The 25,618-nt window shown below is 35.6% G+C and overlaps 2 protein-coding genes across 12 annotated transcripts; both read left to right on the top strand.

Moving 5' to 3' along the window:
• Nucleotides 1-7,784: 7,784 nt before the first annotated feature.
• On the top strand, nucleotides 7,785-15,125 carry LOC107896363 (transcription factor TGA2). 11 transcript variants are annotated; one of them, XM_016821518.2, is made up of 12 exons: nucleotides 7,785-8,022; nucleotides 9,719-9,844; nucleotides 10,538-10,641; nucleotides 10,892-10,971; nucleotides 11,063-11,260; nucleotides 11,478-11,552; nucleotides 11,643-11,702; nucleotides 12,298-12,375; nucleotides 12,473-12,524; nucleotides 13,744-14,015; nucleotides 14,204-14,452; nucleotides 14,725-15,125. In XM_016821518.2, exons 2-12 carry the CDS (start codon nucleotides 9,747-9,749, stop codon nucleotides 14,869-14,871), a joined length of 1,413 nt encoding a protein of 470 aa, XP_016677007.1. In that variant the 5' UTR covers nucleotides 7,785-8,022; nucleotides 9,719-9,746; the 3' UTR covers nucleotides 14,872-15,125. The 11 variants fall into 11 exon arrangements, with proteins under 11 accessions (XP_016677007.1, XP_016677008.1, XP_016677014.1 ...); XM_016821519.2 differs by having other exon boundaries at nucleotides 7,846-8,134; XM_016821521.1 differs by having other exon boundaries at nucleotides 7,930-7,948.
• A 1,008-nt stretch (nucleotides 15,126-16,133) lies between these two features.
• LOC107896364 (DExH-box ATP-dependent RNA helicase DExH12) lies at nucleotides 16,134-23,806 on the top strand. Its single transcript, XM_016821530.2, has 3 exons — nucleotides 16,134-16,293; nucleotides 16,385-19,367; nucleotides 20,039-23,806. Exons 2-3 carry the CDS (start codon nucleotides 16,416-16,418, stop codon nucleotides 23,618-23,620), a joined length of 6,534 nt encoding a protein of 2,177 aa, XP_016677019.1. The 5' UTR covers nucleotides 16,134-16,293; nucleotides 16,385-16,415; the 3' UTR covers nucleotides 23,621-23,806.
• The last annotated feature ends 1,812 nt before the right edge of the window (nucleotides 23,807-25,618 follow it).

Below are 25,618 nucleotides of genomic sequence, written 5' to 3' on the forward strand. Positions count from 1 at the left end.
CATATAGTGTTTAGTTAAAATAAAGAAAAATTCTTGATATACTTACAACAAAATACTTGAAATAGTATTTCTTCTTCTTTTTTCACTCATTTCTCTTATCCACCATTGATTCTTCACATTTCTTCTCTTTCTCTTCAATAACACAATACACATATATGACAATCAATATCAAAACAATGAAGCATACACTTTTCCATGTATTAAAAGGAAATATGCATGAATTTCTGAAAAAATTCCATCATCTTACCTTATGCTTATATTCAAACCGTAAATTTTTCCTTCCTCCTTAAAAATATTTATCAACTAACTCCACCAAGAACTCATCTTGCCATGTAGTTTCTCTTATGATTTTTTTAAAAAAAATTTTATTAAGAAATTTTAAAGTTTAAAACTTGGAATATGTAGAAATGAAAGAAGGGACTAAATGAAATGAACAGAAACTTGGAGGAAATGGAGGGTGCGAAGGGTAGGGAAGAAGCTTAAATGAAATGATGATGATGATGCTTTCCCAAGTTTCTCAATCTTTCTTTATCAATATCTATCCATTATTTATTTATTTAAAAAAAATCTATCATTATCACTTCTATATATATCATTTTGGTCAATTTACCTTTTAGTCCTCCCTCTATTCTCACCCATCTAACTTTATCATATCTTAGTTCTAATTTTTATACCATGATCACAACATTTCTCACACTATCACAATTTAGTCCTCATCTTAACTTAATTCTCTTAAATTTAAGGGTTTTTTTAATTTCCTATAATTCCAAATTACCTTTTTTAGAAATATTATTATTATTATTATTTCTGTTTTCTCTGGAAATTCTGAACACGTGTCAACCTGGATTGACACTGTTCACTTCTCGAGATATGTCAAAAATGTTGATAATACTCTAAAATGACATATTTTTATGTATTAATTACATATTTATTTTGAGTATGATCCTACTAATTTGAGTTATTTATGGTTTTTATCTAGTAGAGATTAAATTGAAGACAAAAGGAAATTTGGGGGCAAAAAGCGTGAATTTGAGGACAAAATGGGCTAGCATACGATATAGGAAAGAAGTGGTACCGAAAGTACAAAGTGTGAAAGACTTGGGGCAAAAATTCAAAGAAGAGATTTATGAACATTTAGCATTATTGATAGGATTATTATGATATTATTTATATTTAATTTTAGATTATATCTTTATTTATCTTTTAGAGTTTAAATAGGAATAAACTAGGTTTTTTATATACTATAAATAGGGGATGGAGTGACATAAATATTAACTCATCTTTTCTATCAAAATTTCATCTCCCTAAAGCTCTAGCTTTTTGTTCCTTTTATTATTCAATAACATTTCATTTAATCTTTATCTCTTTTTTCCCAAAAAGCATGAGCCACTAAACTCATCTAGTCAAAGGTTGTTGAGATTCCTCAAAAAAGGTTTATGAGGCTTAGAACCCGCACTTAGCCTTCTCAACGAGTATTCATCATTTCTCCGTATTATGAGACTGACGCTTCCGTCCATGTCCTTCCAAAATTGATCTTTTCATCTTGCGCAAGGAACGACCACTTTGTATGTTTTGAGAAGGTTGCACAATAGGTTCGCTAACTTATTACATCAGTGGTTGTTGAGCCCAAGAGACGAAATGGCGTGTCATTCACCATTGAGAAATGATAATCTAGTGTAAGAGTGTCCCTCAAAAGTGACGGTTGGTTAGAGTCAGGTTCCTCTAAATTGTAAATCCAAAATCTAAGTGGAATTGGTGATTGTGGGCATCCTCTTCCACTATAACTGGCTTATTTTGTTACGAGAAGGATTATCTAAAAGCCTAGGATTGAACCCAATGAGGATCGAGACAACCGAAGGCTAGAATCCCTTAAATCAAAGAATCCCTTTTCTCAATTCTATTTATTTTTACAATTTCAATTTATACAATCTCAATTCGTCCATATTTTTAATTTTATTTTTTTCAGGTACGACATTTTTCTTAGGCACGACTGTGCCCGAGATCTCAAGGAACAAGAAGTTGTACAAATTCAGTCCCTGAGGATTTGACCCTACTTCTCTTATACTATTCTTTTCGTTAATTTATATGGATAGGTTATTTTTAGTGCTTCCAATGACACACCAAATGTCATAAAATCACTCTCCTACTAAGTTTCCCTCTCGAAAGCTTAGTTTTGCAATACAAGATACTCTCTTGATTGCTTACAAAATAATGCACACATAAAATTTTCCTAACTTGAACAATTTTTTTCTTTATTAATCTCTTGGCATGTCTTTAATCTAAACAAAACTTAATCTTATATCCTACTTAAGTTTTTCTTACATAAGAGTCATAGTCTAATCAATTTTCTATAAAGTAAAGCTAAAAATCAGTAGGATAAGCTTGACGTAATTCCATAAGAATCTCTGTGCAATCCAATGCCTTCAAATATGGAAAGTAACTTTACTTGATCCTCAAGTAACCAATCTTCAAGTATTCAACTTTAACTCAATTGGTGTTTTGGGTTCTAACTCGTTTGAATATTTCCAAAACAGATAGCCTAGTTCCTTTGTTCTAAAATTTGCTAACTTTGAAAATAGACAAGGCAATGAAACGATATTTGAAGTTTTGGCCACTATTTCAGCCACAAAATTTTTCCTTGCCTCCAAATATGTCAACAATATACCTTTGAAGGTATTGATTAAAATCCTAGGAAAGTTATATTTTCATGTTTGTTTCACTAAATATTTCTTAGGAATGTAATGATAATTTACAAATTTACCCTTATTAAATAAAAGATAATATTCATGTATTCAATTTTTATAATAAAATTTATTCTTAAAAAATATTTGGATTACATGTTTAATAATAAGATTTAATTTATCATTCTAAAATTATTTTATTTAATTCATAAATTTAATTGAAAACAAAATTGTTTCAAATTTTATCTTGCATATATATTTTCTCAATATAATAATGCATGTATGAAATCATGGATATATAAAACTTGTTTTGAAATAAAATAAAAAATGCTTGAAATCACTTTTTGTTTTATCTAAAGGCTAACTCATAGGAATATAAAAAATAGTTGATTACATGTATTGCTCAAAGCAAAACTATAAATAATTAAATCATAGGAATGTAAAACTATAGGCGGTCTAATCCACAATTCTTGCACAAATTAAATGAAACAATTCTACAAAAAAAAGTATTTTATACAAATACGAGTGCTAAATCAAATTTGCAACTGAGAAAAAAGTAAAATTTGGGAAAAAAAACTTGGGAAGAATCCATTGGAGTAATAAAGAAAATCAAGTAGTCCAAAGGAGACAATAACTTCTTCTTCTTGTTTTTTTTTTTGAAATTTATGAATAGACTAATACCTTAAACCAATATAAAGAGGGTTAATTTTGCTTTAGTAACTTTCCTATCTACACCGGAAAGTATTCCCACCTTTTATCATGGGAATCATGTTGCCATGTTCATGAAAAAATAACTCTCAAAAGAAAGTAAATTATATTTGACATACCAAATATTGGGATCACTTTCCAACTGATTAAATTCCTAGGAAAGTAACTACTTTTTATCGTACCAAATGCTACCTAAGAGTTAGGCCCTGGATTAAGCTTATTTAGTGGCTTATTGATCTGCCGCAATTCATTGTAGTAGATTAAACCATTTTCTACACTTAAGGAGCTTAGATAAAATCAATTTAGTTATGCTTTTACTTAGTTTTCATTTTTAGTTCATAGATAATAAAAAAGTGTAATTTAAGCCATTTATATGACATTAGGGGACAAAGTAGGCATAAAGGTAAGCTAACATATTTGGTGAGTGTGCAAGACATCATTCAAAGGCATAGAAACACGAGACTAGCCGTGATGTTGCAACACGGAGTGTTGGTGCCCCAACATAGTGAACACAACACTTAAAAGGAGCAAACCACCTTCAGTGTCGCGACATAGCCAGAGGGTGTCATGACATAGCCTTGTCATCAAGCTTTAGCTTGTAAATTGCCATTAGTGTTGCGACACAGGCCAAAAGGTGTCACAACACCAACATGATGAGGTGAATTAATGAACAAAGGGCGTTTTGGTCCGCACAATAAACTTTAATGCAAAAACGTCAGCCAAATTAGGTCAATGGACGATGACCAACCCTAAGCCTATAAATAGACAGCTCTAAACACTCCATAAGCAGGTTTTTATTCAAGTTTAGTCAACAACTTTCAATTTATTTTACTTTTAGTTCTCTTTAGTTTATTTTGTACTCAAGTTTCTTTTCATATTTCGTGGATTATCATTCGTGCTATTATCAATATATCAATATTCTCCTTAAACTCTTTGCTTGATCTATTTTTTATGTTTATCATTATAATCAAATTTATGATGTTTACTAGATCCATGGGGCACCAATCCATTAACGGGAGATTAACGAGTGGACGTGGGAGTAATTAACTTTTATGTAGGGTCTCTTAGCGAATCAACTGGTTGGGATAGGAAGAACTTAAAACCCTAGGCTTGACGACCTTAGGAAGTCATATAGGTGGGAATGAACTCAAAATTGATATTGCCTATTGTTAGAATTAAGTGATCCGAATCCTTATTTAAATAAAATATAGTGGTAAAGTAAAATAAAAGAAGAATCCATATAGAATTACACTTCTTTTATTTTATTTTAGAATAAGGTTTTTTAAACCTTATTAAATTCTATCTATTTGATATTGATTAGAATAAGGTGTTTCAGTCTTACTAGAATATGGCTTTACAAGCCTATAAATAGACATAGTCTATTCCTCTTATAACGATTCAAATTTTCGACATAGTGAATTTTCTTCTCCTCTGCCCGTGGTTTTTTACCGAAAGGATTTCCACGTAAAATTTGTGTGTTCTTTATTTTATTTTATTTTTATTTCTCTTTTCTTTGCGATATATTGTCATTACCGACATTATATATTTTCACACCTATCCATTAAACCTTACCTCAATCCGGTTTGGACTGTGAGGTCGAGAGATAAGTAGTTCTTGTCGACTCATTGGGTTAGTGGAAGATTGAGAGGTCCTGCTAAGTTAATGACTAGTTGATTGGATAGAATCCAAAATAGGAGTTATTTATGACCATCAAAGCAAGTTAGTCTTCTATCATTAGAATTGATAAAATCTGCAAATTATGTTCCCTTCTTTGTTTCTATGCCTTTTAATTATTTTTATAAAATATGATTTTTCATTACTTTAGGATTTATTGTAATATAGTTCAATTAAATTATTAATTAGACCTGTTAACATAAAAATTAGAATTAGTTTAGTTTCACCTCCCTTGGGTACGATCCTCGGGGTACCCGATACTTTGTTGTATAAATTTATATTACAACCTAACCCGTATACTTGCGGAAATTACCTAACTCTTCTATTTGGTTGCGGTATTCACACTCTAGACGTTAGTACATCCGAAGGCGATCACCTATGAAATGTGTGTGAAAAAAGATGGGGACACTTGTGCCTTAAGGTTTTTGATGGATTTTTTTTTTAAATCTTGATTAATATTTAGTAGATTTTTTAGAGTATATTATTTTTCACATTAAAAGAGTTGTGTTATGAAGAGACATAATATTTCATAAAAAATAATGTTATGAAATAATATAGCTTATGCTACTAATTGTGTCTATGAAGAGACTTAAATGCTTGACCTTTTTCATTATTCTGCTTGGTTTTAAGATTTTTGTTGTATCTTCAAGAAAGTATACCTTTAATATATTTTTCTCGCATATATCCCACCGTTTTCTTTTATTTTTTACACAAAACCTTAACCCTAAATGTTCCAAACTATTAAATTCCTAAACTCTCCTACCAAATTTCCTTCAACCCAAAATTTTAAATGGTACCATTGCCACAATCATAGTAAAATTACTCACATTATTATTAAAATTTGTTACTATAAAATTATGCCTTGATTATAGTGAACTAAATATTATTTTTTGCAATTTTCAATAGCCTAAAGATTGAATTGTTTAGGTATGTCAAAGTATGCTTTTTATGCCTTGAACAATCAAATTGCATGACGCTTAGAGAGGGCTTGTTTATACAAAGTATTTCAAATAGGCAAGTTCTTGTGCATGCCATTGTTTCTTACTGTATTAGTTGAATGATTGAAGTCCAAGACCCATACTTTACATTTTTATGAGGTGAAGCAACGATAACGCTGGAAGATGTTGTTCTACTAATGAGACTTTTAGTCAACAGAAAAGTAATGATGGGAGGAAGTTCATTTTGTTGGAACACCGGTACATACTATGGCGAAGCAAAAATTAATCTAACAATCATAACCCATGGATTCATGTGCAATGAATGGATCTGAGTTAAAGGGAGGTATGAAAATTATACCTTCATCGATTTAACTTGAGAAAATCTGTTTTTTGTTGTATGGTTTTTGGAGCAGTAATTAGTGGCAAAGTTAGAGGGGGCTGGTAGTGGCCTCGCCTCCTCCCAACATTTATAATTTATTTCTGGCCCTTCCGAGAAAAAATCCTAGCTACATTCCAAGTAATAATCGAACCACAAAACCACAACGACAACACTTTATTTTGGCTTCTACAGTATCCACCTTAGAAGAAAATGACTAGAAAACTCTTGAAACTCTTTTGGGTGATTTTCAAAATTTTTTTGGTTACTAGTCAAATGAATTTCGAATAAGATGTAAAAGAAGAGATCAAGACTTGCATGTATTCAAATTACCTTATTGAATAATATAAATCTCATAGAGTGATTTAGGGGATTGTAATAAGACATGATACCCTTTCCATAAAGGATATCGATTTACTTTAATCTTAAAAATACTCTTTTAATTGAAATTTATGAAATCTTTATTTAATAATTTCAGTAAAGATGTACCTCATTAAAATTATATGAAACTGTTTCATATTTATTTCGATTGGATCCTCTATGTGTGTGCATCAAGTATGTACACATATCATGTCTAATATTTATTATTATATTTAAGTTTTTAAAATATTTTATGTATATTAACTTTACAAATAATTTATATAAATTATTTAAAAGGTATTTAAAATATATATTTTATGTATTACTATATTAAATTATTTAAATATTATATAACTTAATCTATCTTTAACTTTTCACTATCATGTCTAGAAAATACATTTTAATTTTTAACCACAAAATTTGGTAGTAATATAAAACACCAAAAATTAATAAACCACAAATTTTCACATTATATTTTTATCTACTTTTTATAAGTATTTTTGAACAGCAGTAAGAATAGAAAACTAGCCTTAAATCTACTAACCGCTGCACACTTCACTAGTGATATAAAATTACTATCAATGTTGGATGCAATCATTCTTACTATGCACATTTCCACTTCAATTTACCTTTTTCTAATTATTTTTAATCGACAATTTTATATTTAAACATACTTCTCCAAGTAATAAAGGGAGACGAAGATAGTGTACTTGTTAAAAAAAATCTACTTTACACCATCTTCCATCCACTTAAAGAAAATCTGCTCTATGTGGAGTTATTTGGGATTTGCGATCCCTAGTACAAACCTGTATTCTTTCAAAATTAGGTCACGGCTTTGCTTGAGGACACCTCTATATACAAGAAATAAAAGGAGTGGAGAAGTGAAAAACAGAAGAAGAAAAGGTTAAAGGACTTACGAGTGGCGTAGCAACAGTAGGAGATTTCAAACCCAAAGCTGGTTTCTTACATAACACAGTTTGATCAAAGATTGGTTGTCTTTATTGATACTACAGTGTCAGTATCTCTGACACAGTTTTACAGCAAAGTGGAAAAAAGAGTTAAAAAACAAAATAAATTTCATGTCAAACCCCATTAAAGTTACCAAAAAAACAAAAAAAGGCAATTAAAATATCATTACTTCTTGGAAAGTGGAAAGATTTCTCACAGAACAGGTCAAGAGGGCGTCTAGAGATTGGAATATCATTATCCGAGTAAATATATTAACGACAAGAATAATTTTACTTCAAACACAATTTTCATCATTATCAATTTTTTTTTCCACTGGGTGAGCTTTTCTGGTTCTGATCTTTCAAAATCTGCCGTTTTAAAATAATCATTTCCAATTATTATCATGGGAAGTTTACTGGTTTTTACTGTTTGAGTTTGAAAAGAAAATGGTAGGTATTGTCTAAGTTGGTTTTCTTTTTGAAAAAAACTGAGTATGGGAGTTCGAAAAAAATCGTTGCTTTGTTTCATTTTTCCTGTGTTTCTACAGATTTTTGTTCATGGGTATGGGTTTTTATATTAAAATTGTGTGATTTTTGTTGGGTAAGTCAATTTGGATCATTATAGAGTTTCTTCGAATTTGGTTATTATTATTATTATTATTTTTTGCGTTTATGAATGATTTTGGCTTTCTGGGTATTTTTAGCTTAGAACAAATTTAGCTTCTTTTTTTTTTTTTTTGATCTTTAGATGTTCTTTTGTTTAAAAGTTTGGTCGCTAAATCTCTGGGGTTGGTAAAATACTACTTTTGGCAAGCTTGTGTTTGCTTCTTTTCTCAAAACTCTTATTTTTAGGGCTTTTTGTTATTTTTTCCCTGTGGTTTAGGTTTCATGCCATTAATTTAGGTGGTGGGTAGTGGGGCTTTTTGGTTCTTTGTTGATAGCTACTGAATCTGGGAAGGTATAGTCTGCTTTCAAAAATGGCCCGAGTTTTTACAAAAAAGTTGAATTTATATTAAATATCCTTCAAGTTTTATGAAATTTTCCTTTAATATCTGCTTGTAAACTGTCAGCATGTGCTATCTAGATCTGCTTTCTGTAGTATTGTTACTTGTTCTTGTGCATTGCTGGGGCAAAACTTTTGAGATTTTCATTTTTTTAATCTATTTTAGCCTCTGAACTTTGGGTTTGGTTTATTTTCACTTTTGCTTTGCAATCTTGATCTACTCTTTCTTAGAATTTGTGAGACTGTGAGTTTCTAAATGAAAATGTGAAGATCTTTCATGTCGGGTTTGTGTAATTATTTTTGTTTCTGGTGTTTTTGACTGTTGAGTTTATGGACTATTATTCAAATAGCCTGGAAGTCTGTTGTTGAAATGTACGTTTTATTGTTGACTTGGATAGGCAACTTGTTTGTAACTTTTTGTACTTCTTCCTTTTACTTGTGTGGTTCCCTGTATTTATCTCAAATTCTGGTTTGAAAGTAGTCTGATCGGAGTTGAAACAAGGAAAAGAAAACCATAAAATGGATACTTTTCTTGGTTAACCAGTAGTACTATACTTTTTCAAAGAATGGTGGACTGTCCCATCCATGTTCTTGTTGAGATTGTCTTCTGTTTATTGTTGCTTGATTGTGTATCTTAACCTGTATAATATGAACACGATTCAAAAAGGCTTATCTAGACATGGGACAATGTTTCCCATCCAGTAGGTATTTTTAGTCCTAGGTAATTTCTTTTTTAGTATGCTTGGTGTTCGTTGGTAGGTTATCGGAGAGCATTTCAATGTTATTTTTGATGCGAAATTGTTGAGATCTCTTCCGTGCCTGCGACTTCATGGTTTTGCTTTTAACTGTCGATATGGATTTGCTATCCCAGTCACTCATATTGAGCTGTTTTAAGATTCATTTCTATTGTGCGTGGCTCGGGTTATTTTTATGGGTTATTTTTATTCTTCATATTGTTCTATTACTATCTTTACTAAAGGAAGACTGATACTTGCAGTTCATTTTGCACTAACTGTTTTAATTTGTTTTAGGGGTATTAAGGAAGTGGAATAATGATGAATGGATGGTAGAACAGTGAGATCTAGTGCAAAAGATGAGAAAAAAGCAGCAAAAGGGATGCCGGGTTTTGACTCACAATTACCAGTTACCAACATACTGTAAATTCCTTAGTTACTTTTCTCAATTTACAGTTTCAAATAATTTTATGCCTTATGGCTAAATCCAATGCTGTCCCTTGAAAATATCAATTTTGCAGTTATATTTCATCTTCCTTTTTTAATTGCATTTATTTTCTCGGTATTTCATATCATATATTCAAAAGTTGTTAGATGTAAATTTCACTGGAGTTGTTAAAAATAAATCTCCCATTCATCAATAGTATTTCATTGGTCTTAATTGAACATAAAATCTTAACATCATACATTTCAATGTTCAATTGGTTAGTTTTTTCTTGTTAATGTGTCGCAATGGAGTGTGTATAGTTAGTGTGTTGGTAGCTAGAGATGTTCAGGCTTGGTGATTGCCACGAGAAAGAGTGTTTTCTGGGATAAGAACTATATTCGAATAATATTTTTGTTTTAATGAAGTTATTCCGGAACAATGGATCTCTTAACTTGGATTTTAGAGTTTAAAAGATCTAGACTCTCTCTCTCTCTACACTACCATGAATTGGATGTTTGATAGCATTGTATGGTATTGGTTTAATAGTCTGATGTGCTTTAAAAAAGTTTCTGTGCAATACGAGCCTAATAACTGCTTACAAAATAAAATAAACTCAAATAGACATTTCTACGGTTTCTTGCTTGCCATTGAGTTTCTGATTACTTGCAAGTTGTGAATCTGATTTTCAGTTGCTCAGAGAGAAGCACAATCCATCCATTCCCTGTTTCAAACTTTGGGACATTCGACCAATCTGTTGGATTTCGCCTAGAGGTTGCTGTTAACCTGAGTGGAAGTATGCATTTAGTAATCTAATCCTTCAAATTCTTATTTGGAGTAATCATTTAATTGTTTTGTTTAGCAAAAGAATAATGTAGATCTGATATACCCGCTAATATATGTAATGGTGCATTTATATGTAATGCGACATGTCCTCTGTTTTATGTTTCATGAGTGGAATATCTATGGATCATCAGCTCGTTTTACTTTTATCAATGTGCCATACATATTCTTCATGGAATTTGACATGACATGTGGCAATGCAGACGGCGCTGTGTTTGATTCAGCAAAAGTAAGTCGGCAAGAAGTTCCTTCTGATTGTGACCTTATTGGCACTTCAGACAAGGTGGATTTAGTTATTCCCATAATGTAATTAGCTAGTTCTTCAGTTGTAGCATTTGGTAGTATAAATTTATGCTCCTTGTTGCTTGAAACAGACTCCAACTTCATTTACTAATTATCCATCCACCAACCAAGTTGAATCTCCGAGGTTGCAGTTAGAAAAAGGTCAAGAAACAAACCTAGTCTCAATACCTAGTGGTAATACAGAAAACTGGGGAGAATCCAATATGGCTGATGGTAGTCCAAAGACTGACATCTCTACAGATGCAGACACTGATGAAAAAAGTCAGAGGGTATGTTTTATTTCATATCTCTATGCTCTAATTTAATTTTTTTCTGGATTGCTGTAGATGGAATCGTTGTTGCTTTGCCTTTATTGATCTTACATAGATTGTGGTCCTGATCGAGCGTGTTTGTCTAATATGGCAAGCTCAAGTAGTGGGACTTAGTTTTGTTATTTTTATTGTTGTTAATGGGCTTGTTGCCAGTCTGACCTTTTATCGCTTGCAGTTTGATAGAGGAAAATCTAGTATTGTTGCGGTTTCTGATTCTAGTGACAGATCAAAGAGTAATTTGGATCAAAAGGTCAAATAGTTTATCTTATTTGTGTGGATAATAGCTAGTAATAATTTGCTCATATTGGTGACCTTTTGTTGATAATATTGTGTTCTACAGACACTTCGTAGACTTGCTCAAAATCGTGAAGCTGCAAGAAAAAGCAGATTGAGAAAGAAAGTATGGTTTCCCCTTTTTATCTTTAATATATTCAATTTTTTATTTTCATCGTTTTATCTTCTTTCCTTTCTGACGATTTTCATTTCTGTAGTGAGTGCAATCTCAAGATTTCTTTGGCATCTAATTCGTGGATTACATGAGCCTTCTACTTGAATTTCTAGGGATTCAGATCTAGTTGAAGATAACATGTGCCATATAGACTTCTAAATATTTGACCTTTGAGAAAAGATCTACATATTGCACAGTGCCTTAACATTTTCTATAGTTCCTGAAAAAAATTGATTGCTGCTAAACCTAAGCGTTTTATCCTACTCCTCGAGTTGTTATATGCTAATAAATATTCTACTGTGTATGCATCCGCATGTCCTTGCTATCTACTTTTTTCAACGAGTGTTTCTGTTTTCAGACTATTTTGGTGGATTTCTCTTTGTGCACTCAAGTAGAAAATAACAAAAAGCTTACCATTAACAATTGCATATTTTATGCTCTCAAATTCCGATGCTTCTTGTTTGAGATCATCTGGCATGCTTTATTTTGCATGATATCAAAAGTTAATCTCCTATATTGAGGCATATTACCTGATTTTCTTCCATAGGCATATGTGCAACAACTAGAGAGTAGTCGTTTAAAGTTGACACAATTAGAGCAGGAGCTTCAGCGGGCACGGCAGCAGGTTAGACTTGGTCCTTCACTTGAACTCTGTATGCTGTTGTACATGAAGCTTTCTTTCATTCAAGTATGTTCTACTGTAATATTGGCTTCCTATACAGGGTATATTCATATCAAGCTCTGGAGATCAAAGCCATTCGATGGGCGGAAACGGTAATGGTTCATTTTTCTCAAGTTGGTGTCCGGTTAACTTTTCTATTGTGATTGTAGTATGAGTCTTGTTTGTTGGACTGGTTCATTGAAGCAACATAATTGCTAGCTATCTTGCATGAACAGAAATGATTTGTGCACAAGGGTGGGGGTCACAGGACCACTTTCATTTTCTATGACCGTGCTTTATTAGCTGCTTCTGATTCTGATAAGCTATGTTTGCTCTTACTCTTCTTTGTTCCTGAAGTACCTATGTTGGACACCCATGTCTGAAACATATTCGGACCTGGTATGGGGATATGATCTTCCAAAAGCCCTCCAAGTACATGGAAGAACTTAGAAAAATTTGAACATACTGGTATCCAACACTTACACCCGAGCCCGGGTAACATAGTTGATAAGTGGTATGCTCTATGCTGTCAATTAAAATAATATCTAAGTCGAAAATTATTTTAATGTACTTCTTAGCTGCTTTTGGCATGCTTAAATCTGTCTTGTTTTATTGAAATAATATGTTATGCGCCAGACAGTTGGATCACAAGCTAGAAATGTCTACATTACCATTACCTACCAACATATCGAATGAATGATTAAAGATCTAAGATCAAGGACTTCTAGTAGGACTTGGGGTTGGCTACATCAATGAAATTTCTCCATATTGCTAAGAAAATAGGCCCATATCCTGAGAAAGATCAATTAGGGCAAAGCCTCTATTGTCTCTTTACTTTTGTGCTACACATTTTGACATGAGCATTCTTTTGTCATTTCACACATTAATAAGAGCATTGTGTGTTTGTCTTATGTGTCAAAATGCTTTTTAAATGTAAAAAAAAAAAACCCCAATTATTCATTTGATGCTTCTGCCTCCTCTCCAATACTTCGGTTCAAAGCTAAAGTAAGTTCTTTAAAGATTACATAAACTTGAATTTATTCCTTAGGAATCGTTCATTCAATGCATTTTATGGAAAACAATGCTAGTAAGAAGAGTACGCGGCAGGGCACAAGGCTCTTCTCAGGAATATATAGATGTATTTGGCATTATCCTGCTTTGCGTGGTGGCTGCACTAGTGCCAGTCTTTTGACTGTTGCATAACAAATAACCAGCGCCATCTTGTGGATCTCCTAATTTTTTACATTTGCATGCCAAGTAGCTTGTGAGGCTAAAATTTCCACGTATTTATTGGTTTCTCTATTCTTCTTGTTCGCTTCTTTTTCTTTGTAGGTGCCATGGCATTTGATGTAGAATATGCACGATGGTTGGAAGAGCAAAACCGACAAATTAATGAGCTGAGAACGGCAGTAAATTCTCATGCAAGCGATGCAGAACTTCGTATTATTGTTGATGGTGTAATGGCTCACTATGATGAAATTTTCAGGTTGAAGAGCAATGCAGCTAAGGCTGATGTTTTCCATTTGTTGTCAGGCATGTGGAAAACACCTGCTGAGAGGTGTTTCTTATGGCTTGGTGGTTTCCGTTCATCTGAGCTTCTAAAGGTAATTCATCCAAATTTACCACAATTAATTAGTATGCTAAAACTTCTTGAGAAGGTGGCAGTACCCTTTCTGAGAGAAATGACCGAGGAATATTCAAAAGAATCCCTTCCTAGGTTTAGCCATTTAGATTTAGAAAATAATTCTGCAATAACTTACGTATATCTTGACATCAATGTTTATACTTGCAGCTTCTTGTAAATCAATTGGAGCCTTTGACCGAGCAACAGTTGGTGGGGATAGGCAACTTGCAGCAATCCTCCCAACAGGCTGAAGATGCATTATCCCAAGGGATGGAGGCATTGCAGCAATCTCTGGCTGAAACATTGTCGACTGGATCTTTAGGCTCTTCTGGATCATCTGGGAATGTGGCGAACTACATGGGTCAAATGGCCATGGCCATGGGGAAGCTCGGGACTCTTGAGGGGTTTATCCGTCAGGTAATGCTTATTTATTATTCATTTTCTCTTTCATTTCTTTTACATGATGTTTGTAACTTGTGTTCTGCTAGACTTTCAAATATTTCTTATTTTTGATCTGATCTCTGGAGAATTTTGGTATATATTTCAATTCAAAACCCGATCTTTCGTGTTACTTTTTCATGGACTCTATGTAATACATGAACTGAGAAAGTCTGATATGGAAGTTTTACGAGTCATTCATTGTTTCAAATAAATGTTTCTAACAATAAGTTACATATATATATCACCAGGCTGACAACTTACGGCAGCAAACGCTACAACAAATGCACCGGATATTGACAACCCGTCAGTCAGCTCGTGCACTGCTTGCGATACATGATTATTTCTCAAGATTACGGGCTCTTAGTTCCCTCTGGCTTGCCCGACCCCGAGAGTGAAACTGTCTTGTCACCCTTTTGACTGTTCTGATGCGTTTAACTGGTATAGGTCCTGCTGGAAACTCAAGAATGGTAGAATAATTTTTTCGGTCCGGCATGGACAGGAAACATTAGGTCTAATTAACTTGTCTTTCAATCTAAAACTTGTGTTTTAGTTTCGGTAATCCTTTGTGATAATGTGTTGTTTTGTCTGTACGTGAAGTTATAAATTTATGTGCATTAAAGTAATATCTACAGTTTTACATTTTTTAGTACCCCAATCTATCATTATCAATATACATTGTAATATCTAAAACACAAAAAAAATGGGGTTGGGGTTTGAGCAAGCTAGCTTTGTTCTTGCTTTGGTCGAGGTTGTTGTAGATGTCTGGTGTTGGATGCAACAAGCTTGACCTTCCAAATTTTATATCATCGGTGGGAATATATTTTCTGTGGCTAGCTAGATATATATTTTTGATATCCCATGTATTTAGAGATTTTTTAAAATAATTACGTGTTGTCATTTTCTTAGAAACAATAAAAAAGGAACATGAAAACATGAAAGAAAATGTGTTTGGTTGAAAGTTTTAATAGAGAACAAGGTTTTGTAATAAATATGTAAAAAAATGTTCTTTTTAAAATAGTTTTTTCTAAAATATTAAATGTGTATTTTAATTTGAGTCTAGATAAATCTAAAAATATTTTATGTATTTTTATTAGAGAAAAAGGTTGTTTTCATTATTTTTATGTATCAAATATATTTTTCAATTTAAAAAAATAAAAAAATATTTTTTTTGAAAATGAAAATAAAAAATATTTTCAGAAATTAAACAAAGCATTATATTCTCAAACTGAAGTTAGTATTTTGATTGGATAAATGTAAGTCACTTTGAAAAATATATAAACTTAACCCATTGTGTTTGAGTTAAAAATAGTGGTAATGACACTCAAATCTATCATAATATCGGCCATTTCAACAGTTAATATAAAATTGACAGTTTATTTTTTATTTAGAAATGTTTCTCAAAAATATTTTTAGAAAAAAATTATATTTAAAAAAGCTGTTTTTTTTTGAGAGAAAGGATATTTCTTCCAAACCAAAAATTAACTCAAAAACACTTTATTTCAGAAGCTGAAAATTTTAATTTATTAAATTTTAAAAATTGATGGATTAAACTGATTCAAATTTAACTCTAAACCCAAAGCCAAAACCAAAAGTAAGCCCAACAACAAAGAAAAATCATTCAAATCAGCCCAAACCATTTCAAACCCTTCAAAAATCGCCGCCCTCCCGTTTTACAGTCGGTTCGCTTCCATCTAATCTCTATATATATACTCCCAACACTGTCGAAATTCAGTAGAAATAAAAACAAGAAAATAGACAAAAATCTCAAATTAAAATCTTGCCGCCGGGAACTGAAATCTCAAGAAACGTCGCCATTTGTAAGTGTTTCTTTCTCTTTACAATTCTTCATTTTCAGTTCTAGTTAGGGTTTTGTTTCCTGAATTTTCATTTTCATTTGATTTTTTCTAGGGTTCTGGGGATTTGATTTGAGTTTGTGTTAATGGCTCATCTTGGAGGCGGTGCTGAGGCACACGCTCGTTTCAAGCAGTATGAGTATAGGGCGAATTCGAGTTTAGTTCTTACCACTGATTCTCGGCCTCGTGATACTCATGAGCCGACCGGAGAGCCGGAATCTCTCTGGGGAAAGATTGACCCTAGGTCATTTGGTGACCGTGTTTATAAAGGTAGGCCACCGGAGTTAGATGAGAAGCTTAAGAAGTCTAAGAAGAAGAAAGAACGTGATCCGCTTGCCGAGCCGGTTCCGGTCAGGCAAAGTAAGAGGCGTAGGTTGCGTGAGGAGAGTGTTTTGACTGTTACAGAGGAAGGGGTTTATCAGCCAAAAACGAAGGAGACTAGGGCCGCTTATGAGGCTATGTTGAGTTTGATTCAGCAGCAGTTGGGTGGACAGCCACTTAATATAGTTAGTGGTGCAGCGGATGAGATATTGGCTGTGCTTAAGAACGAGGGGATTAAGAATCCGGATAAGAAGAAGGAGATAGAGAAGTTGTTGAATCCGATTCCGAGTCAGGTTTTTGACCAGCTTGTTTCGATTGGGAAGTTGATTACGGATTATCAAGATGGTGGTGATGTAGCTGGGGGTGCGGCAGCAAATGGGGATGAAGGTCTTGATGATGATGTGGGTGTGGCAGTCGAGTTTGAAGAAAATGAAGATGAGGAAGAGGAGAGTGATCTTGACATGGTACAGGAGGATGAGGAGGATGATGATGACGGTGTGGAAAATGGTTCCGGGGCTATGCAGATGGGTGGTGGAATCGATGATGAAGATATGCATGAGGCTAATGAGGGGATGAATTTGAATGTCCAGGACATTGATGCTTATTGGCTTCAAAGGAAAATCTCCCAGGCTTATGATCAACAAATTGACCCACAACAGTGTCAAAAGCTTGCCGAAGAGGTGCTTAAGATTCTGGCAGAGGGTGATGACAGGGAGGTTGAGACAAAGCTATTGGTGCATCTCCAGTTTGATAAGTTCAGCCTCATCAAATACCTTCTGCGGAATCGGCTGAAGGTTGTCTGGTGCACCCGCTTGGCTAGGGCTGAAGACCAAGAAGAGAGGAAGAAGATTGAGGAGGAAATGATGAGCTTGGGTCCGGATTTGGCTGCAATTCTTGAGCAGTTGCATGCCACAAGGGCAACTGCAAAAGAAAGGCAGAAGAACTTGGAAAAGAGTATCAGAGAAGAGGCTCGCCGACTGAAGGATGAGAGTGGTGGAGATGGGGATAGGGAGAGGAGGGGCTATGCTGACAGAGATGCGGAGGGTGGTTGGCTGAAGGGTCAGCGCCAGTTGCTTGATCTGGACAGTCTTGCTTTCGAACAGGGTGGTCTTTTGATGGCGAATAAAAAATGTGATCTTCCTGTGGGTTCCTATAGGCATCATAGCAAGGGGTATGAGGAGGTTCATGTGCCAGCACTGAAGGCGAAACCATTGGAATCGAATGAGAGGCTTGTAAAGATATCTGAGATGCCAGACTGGGCACAACCAGCGTTCAAAGGTATGCAACAGTTGAACAGGGTTCAGAGCAAAGTGTATGAGACTGCCCTTTTCTCAGCAGATAACATCCTACTGTGTGCTCCCACTGGAGCAGGGAAAACTAACGTTGCTGTGCTCACCATATTGCAGCAACTTGCCTTGAATATGGACGCTGATGGTTCAATTAACCATGGGAATTACAAGATTGTTTATGTGGCACCCATGAAAGCTCTAGTTGCTGAAGTTGTTGGTAATCTTTCTCATCGTTTAGAGGCATACGGTGTGACTGTGAGGGAGCTTAGTGGAGACCAAACACTGACTCGCCAACAAATTGATGAGACTCAGATTATCGTGACAACTCCTGAGAAATGGGATATTATTACCAGAAAGTCTGGAGATCGCACATACACACAGCTGGTGAAACTTCTTATTATTGATGAAATCCATCTTCTTCACGATAATAGAGGGCCTGTGCTTGAAAGCATTGTTGCCAGGACTGTTCGGCAAATTGAAACCACAAAAGAGCATATCAGATTGGTGGGGCTGTCAGCTACACTTCCAAACTTCGAAGATGTAGCATTATTTTTGCGGGTTAATTTTGAAAAAGGACTGTTCCATTTTGACAATAGCTACAGACCTGTCCCCCTCTCTCAACAATATATTGGGATCACAGTAAAGAAGCCACTGCAGAGGTTCCAGTTGATGAATGATATTTGTTATGAGAAGGTAATGGCAGTGGCAGGGAAGCATCAAGTTCTTATATTTGTTCATTCAAGGAAGGAAACTGCTAAAACAGCTCGTGCTGTACGAGACACAGCACTTGCAAATGATACCCTTAGTAGATTCTTGAAAGAGGATGCTGCTAGTCGTGAGATTCTCCAGAGTCACACAGATATGGTTAAAAGCAATGATTTGAAGGATCTGCTACCTTATGGTTTTGCCATCCATCATGCTGGCTTGGCAAGGACTGATCGTCAAATTGTTGAAGAACTCTTTGGAGATGGACATGTACAAGTGTTGGTATCAACTGCAACGCTTGCTTGGGGTGTGAACTTGCCTGCTCATACAGTCATTATTAAAGGGACCCAGATTTATAGCCCAGAAAAAGGAGCATGGACTGAGTTAAGCCCTCTAGATGTGATGCAGATGCTGGGTCGTGCTGGGAGGCCTCAATATGATTCATATGGGGAAGGGATCATCATCACTGGCCACAGTGAACTTCAGTACTACCTTTCATTGATGAATCAGCAACTTCCTATTGAGAGCCAGTTTATTTCTAAACTGGCTGATCAGTTGAATGCAGAGATCGTTCTTGGAACTGTTCAGAATGCAAGAGAAGCCTGCAATTGGATTGGATACACATACTTGTATATTCGCATGTTGCGGAATCCCACACTTTATGGCTTACCGGCTGATGTTCTTTCAAGAGATTTAACTTTGGAGGAGAGGAGGGCTGATTTGGTAAGCATACCTTTCTTTTGAATATATCACTAATTTTAGAACAAGTTCTCTGCTCTATTTTCTATCTAATTATGTTGCTATGACTCTTTATAAGGATGTAGTGCCTCTCTCCAAAACTTGTCCAGCGTTTTTTTGGTGGGGGGGGGATGACCCTCCAAGGACTCTCTAAGCATATGGAGAATTTAGAATATCACCCATATTGGATGTGTTCCTATGTCTGACACTAACCCCCAAGTTTGAGTAATATAGCTTTATAGTACTATTTTTCTTCCCTTGCATGTACATTAGGTTTTGCTGGAAATGTCTGTTACCTTTTCTGTTCATCGTTTTCCTTGGTCTGAGCGTATAGAACATTGTTTTTTGGATTGTTTTTCTATAGAAATTTTGCTATGCGTCTAGTTTTATAGCCCCCTGTTTGTTGATAGTTTTCGTTGCTGCTGCATTTAGTTCTAATATACATCGATTCTTGTTACTCAGAACATGCAAATTCTTCAAACCAGAAAAAAAATGGTGGCTAATAAATGTGTTTATTGAGATAAAAAAATAAGCAGAACATTGTGCTTCATATATCATGCTGTCGTTTGAATGTTGCTGTTTGTTGCTTCAGATTTACTATAAAGCCTGTGTTTGTATTTGCTTTTGATTTTCTTTTCATTTCCTTCTTTTGGCAGATTCATTCAGCTGCAACTATCTTGGACAAGAATAATTTGGTGAAGTATGACAGAAAAAGTGGGTACTTCCAAGTGACTGATTTGGGTCGCATTGCTAGCTACTACTATATTACTCATGGCACAATCTCTACGTATAATGAGCACTTGAAGCCAACCATGGGGGATATAGAACTTTGCCGACTGTTTTCACTCAGTGAAGAATTCAGGTATGTGACAGTTAGACAAGATGAGAAGATGGAGCTGGCAAAGCTTTTGGACCGTGTTCCCATTCCAATCAAGGAAAGCCTGGAAGAGCCTAGTGCTAAAATCAATGTTTTGCTGCAAGCATATATCTCACAGTTAAAGCTTGAAGGCCTTTCATTGACATCTGACATGGTGTACATAACTCAGAGTGCAGGACGCCTTCTCCGAGCGCTATTTGAGATTGTCTTGAAAAGAGGTTGGGCTCAGTTGGCTGAGAAGGCTTTGAACTTGTGTAAAATGGTTACCAAGAGGATGTGGAATGTTCAAACACCCTTGCGGCAATTCAATGGTATCCCTAATGAAATTCTTATGAAGTTGGAGAAGAAAGATTTGGCCTGGGATAGGTACTATGATCTGTCATCTCAGGAGATCGGAGAACTGATCCGTTACCCCAAAATGGGAAGGACACTTCACAGGTTCATTCACCAGTTCCCAAAGCTAAACCTTGCAGCCCATGTTCAACCAATTACACGAACTATCTTGAGGGTTGAACTTACAATAACACCAGATTTTCAATGGGAGGATAAGGTTCATGGGTATGTGGAGCCATTTTGGGTGATTATTGAGGATAATGATGGCGAGTATATTCTTCACCATGAGTACTTTTTGCTGAAGAAACAGTATATTGATGAGGACCACACTTTGAACTTTACAGTGCCAATTTATGAACCATTGCCACCTCAATATTTCATTCGTGTTGTCTCAGATAAATGGCTTGGGTCTCAGACTGTGTTGCCCATCTCTTTCAGGCATCTCATTCTACCAGAGAAGTACCCTCCACCAACTGAGCTGTTGGATTTACAGCCTTTGCCTGTAACTGCATTGAGGAATCCATCTTATGAAGCTTTGTATCAAGATTTTAAGCATTTCAATCCTGTTCAAACCCAGGTCTTTACTGTTCTGTATAATACAGATGACAATGTTCTAGTGGCTGCACCAACAGGGAGTGGGAAGACCATTTGTGCTGAGTTTGCTATATTAAGGAATCATCAAAAAGGACCTGATAGTACCATGCGAGTAGTGTATATTGCACCTCTTGAGGCTATTGCCAAGGAGCGATACCGTGATTGGGAGAGGAAGTTTGGCAAGGGTCTTGGAATGCGGGTGGTTGAGTTAACTGGGGAATTGGCAATGGACCTTAAGTTGCTTGAGAAAGGTCAAGTAATCATAAGTACTCCAGAGAAATGGGATGCCCTTTCTCGTCGCTGGAAACAGAGGAAGTTTGTTCAGCAGGTTAGCCTTTTCATTGTTGATGAGCTTCATTTGATTGGTGGTCAAGGTGGTCCTGTGTTAGAGGTTATTGTCTCTAGGATGAGATATATTGCTAGTCAGGTAGAAAAGAAGATACGGATTGTGGCTCTCTCAACTTCTCTTGCAAATGCTAAGGACCTTGGAGAATGGATTGGAGCTAGTTCTCACGGCCTCTTTAATTTCCCTCCTGGAGTTCGTCCTGTACCTCTAGAAATACACATTCAAGGGGTGGATATAGCCAATTTTGAAGCAAGGATGCAAGCAATGACTAAACCAACTTTCACTGCCATTGTCCAACATGCCAAAGGTGGGAAGCCAGCTATTGTGTATGTTCCTACAAGGAAGCATGTTAGACTCACTGCTGTGGACCTAATGAGTTACTCCAAAGTGGATAATGAAGATGAGCCAGCTTTTCGTTTGCGATCTGCTGAAGAACTTAAGCCTTTTGTTGACAAAATTAGTGAAGAAACGTTGAGAACCACTCTAGAGTATGGAGTTGGCTACTTGCATGAGGGTTTAAGCAGTTTGGATCAAGAAGTTGTTTCACAGCTGTTTGAAGCTGGATGGATTCAAGTTTGTGTTATGAGCAGTGCATTATGTTGGGGAGTTCCATTATCAGCACACTTGGTGGTTGTAATGGGCACTCAATATTATGATGGGAGGGAAAATGCTCACACAGATTACCCGGTTACAGATTTGTTACAGATGATGGGCCATGCGAGTCGTCCTCTACTTGATAATTCTGGCAAATGTGTCATCCTCTGTCACGCCCCTCGTAAAGAGTATTACAAGAAGTTCTTGTATGAAGCATTCCCCGTTGAGAGCCATTTGCACCATTTTCTACATGATAACTTCAATGCTGAAATTGTTGCTACAGTTATTGAGAACAAGCAAGATGCTGTGGATTATCTTACTTGGACTTTCATGTATAGGAGGCTCACCCAAAATCCAAATTACTACAATCTCCAGGGTGTAAGTCACAGGCATCTCTCTGATCACCTTTCTGAGCTCGTTGAGAACACATTAAATGATCTGGAAGCAAGTAAATGTATCACTATAGAGGATGACATGGATCTTTCTCCTTTGAATCTTGGCATGATAGCCTCTTATTATTACATCAGTTACACTACCATTGAGCGTTTCAGTTCTTCCTTGACTTCCAAGACGAAGATGAAGGGTCTTCTGGAGATTCTGGCCTCAGCTTCTGAGTATGCTAATCTTCCCATACGACCTGGGGAAGAAGAGGTTCTTAGAAGATTAATTAATCACCAGAGGTTTTCCTTTGACAATCCAAGGTGCACAGATCCACATGTCAAAGCAAATGCCCTGCTTCAGGCCCACTTCTCTCGGCAGCATGTGGGTGGGAACCTATCACTAGACCAGCGAGAGGTGCTCTTGTTTGCTACTAGGCTACTTCAAGCCATGGTTGATGTTATTTCGAGCAATGGTTGGTTGAGCCTTGCTCTTCTTGCAATGGAGGTGAGCCAAATGGTGACACAAGGAATGTGGGAGCGAGACTCGATGCTTCTACAGCTCCCATACTTCACTAAGGAATTAGCCAAGAGATGCCAAGAGAACCCTGGGAAGAACATTGAGACCATTTTTGATCTGGTGGAGATGGAAGATGATGAGAGGCGTGAGCTGTTACAGATGTCTGATTTGCAGCTTCTGGACATTGCGAAGTTCTGCAATCGTTTCCCCAACATCGATTTATCATACGAGGTGATTGATAGTGACAATGTAAGGGCTGGGGAATATGTCACCTTGCAGGTAACCCTCGAGAGGGATCTAGAGGGGAAGACAGAGGTTGGACCAGTTGATGCTCCCAGGTACCCCAAAGCAAAAGATGAAGGGTGGTGGCTGGTTGTTGGTGACACCAATAGTAACCAGCTGCTTGCTATCAAAAGGGTGTCTCTTCAGAGGAAAGCGAAGGTGAAACTTGAATTTGCTGCTCCCACTGAAGCTACGGAGAAGGCATACACTTTGTATTTCATGTGTGATTCTTACCTAGGTTGTGATCAGGAGTATAGCTTCACTGTCGATGTGAAAGAAGCCGCTGGCCCTGGTGAAGACAGTGGCTCAGAGTAGGCTCATGTTCTGCTAATTTTTTTTTAAATTCCTGAACCACTGTTTTACTGGTTTGTCTGCTTCTACTCTACTAGTTAGAACGTGAATTTATCATTTTGCAATAGTTCTAATCTCTTATGTATGTTTATGTGCTTGAGCTCCATTGTAGTAGCCCTTTCTTATGCTTAATGGGATTTTTTTCTATGATATGGTTATGCTGAGGAATTATATATTTTAGCAGAGATGCATATTATGACATTTTCTAGAACAAAAAAGCTTCAAATAGTTGATAAAGCATTGAGTTCAAAACTTGTTGAATCTGATACGGCGTGTGTTATGTGGCCATGGAATGATGTAATTTTTGGGTGTCAACGAGTGTTTAATTTATTTAAGTTCACTTATTAATTCTTTTATGTACCGACTATTATATGCATAATTAGTTTGTAGCATAAGCTTTTGCAGTTTTTTTGTGATATTAATCAGTTAAACATAAAAATCATAAAGGTTAATTGAAGTGCAAGCTTCAAATTAACTCTGGTCTTCTTCTTTAAAATATTGGTCCATTTTTTTAGCTATATTAAGAAGTCTTGCCCAAAATACTCCTTTTCTTCAAGAAAAAGTAATCTCGTCTCGAATCACCTAGAGAGTGTCTTATCCCAAGATTTGTCATCCATGCTCATAAGAGATAATAGAAATGAGTCCATTCAGAATAGCTTTAAACTCTCGTTAATGCTACTGCTAAACCACGCCATATTTGGACATCTTCCCCCAGCTCGCAGGTATCTCTTCCTTTGAAATCCACGAGTCAGATGACTTTTTGTTTCTCACATAAAAGAAGTCCCTTTCTTGCAGTAATTTTTCCTTGTTAGTAATAATTCTTCACTCTTGCTTCACCAATAGGGCTTCATTCATCAGGATTGTTTTCCCGAGAGCAGAACTTGTCCCAGCTGTACATGTCTAATATATTCTCTCCACCTTCATGGTCCCACCAAAAGGCTCTAACAATCTGATCAATCTTGTTACAAATATATGACTGGGCTTTAAAGGAAGAGAACATATAGAGAGGAAGTTTGCTCACTTAGCTTTCCAATGGGCTAACTTACTATGTATCTAATCCAAAACAGTTGAGAAAACTACCCGAGTGCTTACATGGTTTTTCCACCCTCTTAACCCTAAGAATTCTGCTAAACCACCTTTTCTCTTTGATTCTTGTTGATCTGCTAACCAATAGCTTTACTTTTCAAAGTTGATTCTTTGACAATACCCGGTTAATAAGATCTTGATGGCTCTGCTAGAATGGACATCAACTTTGAAAAACAGGTAGCAGTCATCTGCGAAAAGCAAGTGATTCACCGAAATAATCATTCTGGTCGGAAATTGGTCATCCATGCAATAACTCTCTCAACTTAACAAGTCAAAATGACGGATAGTTCAAAGTGCAAGCCAAAATGGTGAACAGTCTGATAGCAAGCTGTCCCGTGCGATAAGTAGAATTGCGAGCTGCAAGCTGCGGATTGCATAAAATGTTTTGGTGCACGCTGACTTTGGCGGGTTGGGTGCTAATTTGTTTTTTTTATTGTATTTGGTTGAAAATGAATTGAGTCGTGTTTAGGTGTTGATTGGATTGTTAATCAGCTTATACTTGTGTACAAATCATGTTGTCCAAGTTTCAAAGTATGTTTAGTGGTAGTAATTGTGTTTGAAGAGATGATTGTTTATAAAAATCATGTATTCTAATGATAATGATAATGAAAATCTTTGTTAGTACGTTTGTGAACAAGCTCTAGTATGGCTCTACCGATTAATTATCTCAATGATAATTAATGATAATGTATCTCAATTGTTTACCATTAATTATCAGCTGGTAGGAAACAATTGAGATATATTGCTTGATTTTATTTATCTACCGATTCTCAAATCCTTACAGCTCTAGTACGACTCTGATGAACTTCTAGCTGACGCGATAGTAGACTTTGCTCGTGTAAATATTTAAAGCTGCAACAGGGATTCTCTACCTTT

This window comes from Gossypium hirsutum, chromosome A10, assembly GCF_007990345.1.
Source record: "Gossypium hirsutum isolate 1008001.06 chromosome A10, Gossypium_hirsutum_v2.1, whole genome shotgun sequence".
NCBI classification, from domain to species: domain Eukaryota; kingdom Viridiplantae; phylum Streptophyta; class Magnoliopsida; order Malvales; family Malvaceae; genus Gossypium; species Gossypium hirsutum.